The 6,898-nt window shown below is 38.1% G+C and overlaps 1 protein-coding gene across 1 annotated transcript; it reads right to left on the bottom strand.

Annotated features, from left to right (window-relative positions):
• Positions 1-1,347: 1,347 nt before the first annotated feature.
• Positions 1,348-4,896, bottom strand: LOC126727373 (E3 ubiquitin-protein ligase CSU1). The gene is made up of 2 exons (XM_050432985.1): positions 4,543-4,896; positions 1,348-2,193 (listed from the first exon to the last, which is right to left on the bottom strand). The coding sequence occupies exons 1-2, from the start codon at positions 4,779-4,781 to the stop codon at positions 1,518-1,520; spliced, it is 915 nt and encodes a 304-aa protein (XP_050288942.1). The 5' UTR covers positions 4,782-4,896; the 3' UTR covers positions 1,348-1,517.
• Positions 4,897-6,898: the final 2,002 nt, after the last annotated feature.

Raw genomic sequence — 6,898 nt, 5'->3', positions numbered from 1 at the left:
GCCATGATCTAGAACCTAGCTTACCAAATTTTATAAAGGTCTAAAGCCGGATTCGTACTTCCAAAAAATGAAGTTTTGTAATCCTATTGGAATAACGAAATGCATCTAAAATTAAATAAATGGCATATCTAGAAGATTTAATTGTGTATAATCTATCAATAGCCTTGTAAAATAATTGACATCTAATGTTTTCATATGTTGTGTTTGAATTTTTTATTTTTTATTTTTTTTAAGACGAGAATTCAAATCTCACATTCCCATTGAAACTATTATATTATATTATATTATATATATATATATTAAAAAAAAAAAACCTTCACATAACCTTAAAAAAATCAGTTTTCCCAAAACAAAAAAAATTCTTATGTGCTACACAAATAATGGATCAACCAAAAAATTTACCCAAGACTCATTGTTATGATTCGAAAAAAGTGTCAAGCACCTTATGACTTGGTAAGGAGGCAAAATAATCGTAGGAACATGAAGTAGAGCCCAAGTTCAAATTCCTCAACCCATATAATAAATGCATCCCTAAAAATGGCAGTGGATGGGAGGCAAAATACCAACCCCAAAGAATAGCACAGCAACCGGGAAAGTGGAAACCCTTGCAAAGTGGTCATTAGGGTATGTTTTGTCAACAATGGTCATGCATAACACGTGAACCAACCCAATGTAATTCGTTGACAGAGCACAGAATTGATGAATCATATGAACACAACACAAACTTATTGGTCAACAGCCACAATTAAGAGACACAAAAAAAGCACCTCTTGATGCAATAGTTACACACACAGGAAGAAATCAATTCAATAAATCCATGGACCCAATATCACACCCACTGTGAGTACTATCACACACACCCACAAATATATGTGCAGGAGGCAGTACATCATCGACAGTACCTTGGCCTTCCACGTGTCCAACTGCACCTCACAATTATAACACAATCATATCACAAATTGATATATCTCCATTCCAAATTATTCCATGCTTTCTACATTTTTTCATCAAAACTACACCCTAAGTAGTCACGTAGGGCATACCCAGAAGAAGCATTAAGATAGATTCAAAGATCGACTCAGCTACCATATCCAAGCATCAAAGAATTCTTGTGTGAAGTCAAACAAACTGATTTCATAAATTTTTTGATAATTTGACAGTTACCGTAGGAGAGATTTTGAACCCTAGAAACCTCCGTTAGAAACACCTTGAGATGCTAGTTGATATACAAAACTCTTGGCACAAACTGATTTCATATTGTTAAGGGTTTACCGATTTCATATTGTTAAGGTTTACAAATGATGAGGGACCGATATAAGATATGAGCAAGAGTGGGGAGACGAGAGATGATGCATTAATATTCATATCTTACAATAAACATACAGATGACAAACAGATCAAGAGCCAACGATAATGTTGTCAAATATGGAACAAATCAACAGAAAAAACTTGCTGCACCTTTTGCTCTTTTGGGTGAGGGATAGTTGGGTACAGTTTACCAAGCTAAAACCAAGAGCTCAAGTTTTCACCGCAGGCCGGGTCAGGCCCAAACCTGAACCACTCCCCAAATGCTTAAAGGATGTAGCTTGAAGATGATCTCCATGGCCAGCAAAGCCTGTCCCTCCTTTCTCCAATTTCACCAAATTCCTCTCTTTACATCCTTTGTTGCAGACCAAACAAACTTTATCAACCACCATAAACTTATCAGCACACTTCTTGCAAAAGACATGCCCACAAGAACTAAGGACCACAAGCGACAATGTGTTGGTCAAAGTAACCTTGCAGCTAGGGCAGATATAGGTCTTATCAAGAGCCTTGGATTTCTTCTGCTCACTAGTGTCTTCTGTAAGGTAGATAGGGAAGAGAGTCTTCATCTTGAGTTTCTCATTGCCTTCTGGACAGACAGTACTGGCGGAGGGAGCCTCTACTTTAACAGGAGCTTCTGGTGTAGCAGAAGGCAGCCAAAAAGCCTTCATTGTCCGAAGTGCTTCTTCTTCATATGAAGTAACCTTCACACTATTTGCCCCATGGAAGCCATTCTTGTCATGGCTCTGGTTTCTATCATTGTATTGTGGTACTGCACCATGGTTTTGCTGATCAAATGCATCAAGTTCTCTGGCCTTCTGCAACATTAACTTCTCTTCTTCCTCTTCCTTCTCTTGCTTCTGCTGAACAGCATGAGCAGCTAGCCTCCTGCCAGTCAATAAACCATGCTTCAGGACACCATTAAACATCAGAAAGAAAAGTAGATGAAGATGCTCAAGACACAATGTATAGGCAAAATGCAAAATAGCCACCCCCAAAGTTTCCTTTCAGTGCTATGAACTACAATAAAACCTATTTATTCTTATCTTTTCTACAATAATAAAGCATATTATTTACACAGTTCCCAATAAGAGACCAAGATCAGCCCAAGACATACAGAATATACAGCACCCCATCCCCCCGACCGCACTCCCTCCACCCAAAAAAAAAAAAGAATAGTTAGTCAACCATAACATATGAAGTGGTTGAAAATGTAACTTATAAAAGTTCTTCTACAACCTTCAAGACAAACCACCTAAACTTCTACTGAGAAGCTAGTATAGCCTCATGTTCGGAAAACATATTAACAATGATGACAAAGCCTATAAACTGAAGTGAGCTCATGATCATTGAAAAAAAAATGTGGTCAGCACAAGCCATAATCATCCAACAGAAGCCAAATTATTCAATGGCCTTGGATTATAAATTTTTCTTGATTTTAAAGGAAAATTCTAAAAGCTTCTCAGCAATCATTTATGCTACAAAGGTACAGAAATACAGTCGGAGTTCTTTGGCTTTCTCTGTCTCTGTCCCCCTCTTTGGCTGAGAATAAGCATTTATTAACCCAAAAGAAAACTACAAGATGAGGATCTTCCCTTACTAGCATCACAGAAAACATACAAAGAACACAACCAAAAGGTATGGATCTAAAGACATTACACAATGAAGAAGCCACTTGGGATGGATTTTGAGCCAAACTATCAATACATCTGCCGTTGTCAATTTGTCATAATACCCCAAACTTATAATTCCTAGACTCTAGACTCAACTTTTTGGTTTTATCTACAGTCTCGCATCAGTTTCCAGTTGCAAAATTTAAATTTCTTCTTCAATCAACCATAAGATTTATTCAATTTAAGAACCACTTTAGTAAATGACTGCCTAAACACTTGATGAATTTTACCTAAAATGACATTCTTAGAAAAGAAACCTACAAAATTACACAATCCTCGATCCTAAAACAATTTTCATATCCATAAAACTTAGTGGCCAATATGTGTGCATGGGTGCACACACACACACATACAGAAAGTAAAAGATTTTAGCTTCATTTATCTTTCAATTCTGTCAGCAACACAACACAAAAACACAATCAAGAAGCATCAAATGTAAATCTAACAAAATTTGATTAATAAAGCAATCTACAGAGTACCCAATATTTAGCCTCAATTTGTGGTTTTCTCTTCAGTCACAGCATTCAATTAACAACACAAAAAAGGGGCAATCGCAAACTAGCTAGTGCAAGAGAATATATATTTAAGATGTTATTTGCCTCTAAGTATTGATGAGATAAAGTTTCTAATAATATCAAAACATTTATATGTATTTATGCTGTTATCAGATCTCTATAATAAAGGAACTACTTAGAAGTTAGAACATATTAGGGCTTACAAGTAATTAAAATTTGCCTAGTACATTCTTCAGCATTGTGTGCTCATCAATTTGAGAGTAGTTCGTTGAATTTCCTGATAAGTTATCCATTCTTAATCATTTTTTGCCTAATAATTTTACCATTGTTATGTGAAAATTTCATACAAGCCACTAAAATTTTAATGAATAAGATACTGAAAACTACAAGGCACAATTTAAAAGGGTCAAAAAAATGAAGAGTCAGGAAAAGTGTTTGTTTAGAACTGGGCTTGCCAAGGAAAGATATATACTTGCTTTGACCATTGGTTCAATACCCAGTGGAAATTAAGGTTTAGTGCAACTAATCAGCTAATGTCCAAAGAATCCATCAAAACCTAGAACATTAAACCGCAAAGAAAATTAACTTTTATTTTTCCAAGCAGGGCAACTACTATAATGCAAATGACATACATTTGACGCAAAGGAATTTCATTGATGAACTTTTAGGCACGCAAGTTTATCAAATTCACCAATCAAAAACCACACTTTTCATTATTAAAAGAAACACACACACACACAAACAAACACAATAGGTACACAACCAAAACGAGCTTAATTCAGCTAATATAACCGAAACACCAATTTTCACCAAATATAACTCATCAGCTAATGCCCAAAGAAATCAATCAAAATTCAGAACATTAAACCGCGACGAAAACTAGCATTTCATGCAAGCAAGTTTAGCAATTCACCAATCAAAACCCGAGCTCGATTCAACTAATCATACAAACTATGAATTGCAAAAAAATTAACATGAAAACTAGGAAAAAAAAAAAAAAAAACTCCATGTTGTACTAAAATTGAAGGTAGAATACTGAGAGAGGGGACCTTTGGATGTCTTTCTTTTGAGAGAGGAGGCATTCGAGGATGCATTCTTTGCAGAAGACATGGCCCTTTTGGCAACACAAGGGGTCGATGAAGGGTTTGAGACAGAGAGAACAAGCATCGAAGGGCTTGATCGAGTCCTTGCCGAGCCTCTCGCTCTGCGTGCCGTACCCTAGCTTTCGCTTCTCGTCGTACGTGAAGAACGCGAGGTCGTTGTTGTTCTTCGAGTGCCTCTGAGGCATTCTCTCTCAGTTTCGAATAGGATTTTGGATTTCGATTCGAAGAAGAAGAAGAAACCCTAGAATATTGAATCTAACGTTTTGTGAAACAGTGAAGAGTGAAATCTAGAAATTTGTATATTTGTGAACTTGGAGATTGGTTTTTAGTGCCGACTTACTGCGATGGATCTGATATTTGCTCCAGTGGCCTAAAAGCCTAACTCGGATTTGGACAGTTTAAGGTATGGGCCGGGTGCAGCCTAGAGATAGTAAATACGGCCTCGTATCCAAATTGTTTGTCGTGTTTAAAAAAATCTAATTTTTTTAATTCATACTTTGTTTTTTTTTTTTTTTTGGTAAATTGGATATTGTATTAAAACTTAAGTGGCTAAGGCCACTTCATTACAACTACGAACCTGGGACGTGCCCAGTTTGTCCAGAATTAAAAGGGGGGTAATTACAGAGGGAGGGGCTTCAAAAATAACAAAATCTTCCTCCATTTCAGAACCAATTCTTGCAAGTCTGTCTGCACACTTGTTACCTTCCCTGTAACAATGCTTGATCCGAGCTTGAGGAAATATCTTCAGCATGTCCCTGCAGTCATCAACAAGAGAAGCAATCTCACTATTAGTTTCAGCTGCATTAGCAAGTAAAGAGACAACGGATGAGGCATCCACTTCAACTTCTAATGCATTTATCCCAAGACTCAAGCAAAGCTTTAGACCATCCCTTAATGCCCAAAACTCTGCTGCAAAACTAGTGGTAAAACCGATAGATCTAGCAAAACCACCGATCCAATCTCCATGGCAATCTCTTATAATTCCTCCTCCACCTGCAAGACCCGGGCTGCCAAGCGCTGACCCATCAGTGTTCAGCTTTGTCCACAATGGCTGCGGTTTGGACCATCCCACTGCTATCCGCATTACTCTTGAGCCATTTACATGATTCAACACACAGTAAAAATACTCCGCTACCTGATTCTCCACTGCCTTGCGAATATTATAGGATAATGGCCTAGCAAACAATCTTTTATTTCTAAATAACCAAAGATTCCAAATTCCAAATAGAAAAAAGATGGCCCATTGTTGTTCCTTGCCTGGAACTTTGGAGGAGTAGCAGGCATTCAACTTTAACCAATCAGCAATATCAAGGTCAAAAGAATACCGGAGATGAGAAGGGCAGTCAGCCTCTGCCCAGAAACTAGATGCACCTGGGCAGTCTCTAATAATGTGAATAATGGTTTCTTGATCCTCATGACACCAGTCACAGGATGTGTCTCCAATAAAGCCTCTCAGAGCTAACACTGACTTTGTGGGAATGCTTTTCAAAAGGCATTTCCAAATAAACAGTTGAATTTTGGGCAGGATTTTAAGCTTCCAAATCCAGTTGCCTAAAAATTTGGGATCATTTGGATTTAATCCTGTAGCTAGCATATACGCATTCTTAGCATCAAACTCTCCTTTCGAACTAGATATCCAGCAAATATGATCTTCCCTTCTCGAAGCAATCCGGATAGGGATGGCTCGGATAGAGTGAACCAAAAGGGGGGGCAGCTCAAAAGAAACACTATGCAAATCCCAAATTCCATCCTTTTGAACATCAGAGACTCGAAGCTCCTCCTCACCCTTGTTCAGGGGTCCTTCCACACAACTCCTTAATGACCCAAAATCAAGCCACTTATCTGCCCAAAAAGATAGTTGACTATTGTGTCCAATAACCCATTTCATACCTTTCTCACACAAAGTGGCTCCCTTAATGATTGCTGCCCAGGTTCTTGACTTTGGCGCTTTACTAGTAACCATTCTCCTGCAGTATTTATGCTTTAGAACTTTAGCCCAAGGTTTCTCCCCCTCATTCTTCATTCTCCAACATAACTTTGCAGCTAAGGTGAGATTTCGTTCCTTTGCTGCATGAAGGCCGAGACCCCCTCTGTCTTTTGGTATTGTTACTGTTTTCCACCCCACCATATGAATCTTCCTTTTCTCTTCTGTGGATCCCCATAAGAAGTTCCTACTAATCCTATCAAGGTTGGTGTGAATCCTCTCAGGCAGATAGCACCCCTGCATAACATATGAGGGGATGGCTGATAGGACTGCTTTGGTGAGAGTTAGCCTCCCTGCCATGGATAGCAGATTGGCTTT

The sequence above is a fragment of the Quercus robur genome, chromosome 5 (genome assembly GCF_932294415.1).
Source record: "Quercus robur chromosome 5, dhQueRobu3.1, whole genome shotgun sequence".
Classification (NCBI taxonomy): domain Eukaryota; kingdom Viridiplantae; phylum Streptophyta; class Magnoliopsida; order Fagales; family Fagaceae; genus Quercus; species Quercus robur.
The sequence above is the reverse complement of the archived record's forward strand: the minus strand, read 5'-3'. Positions and strand labels throughout refer to the sequence as shown.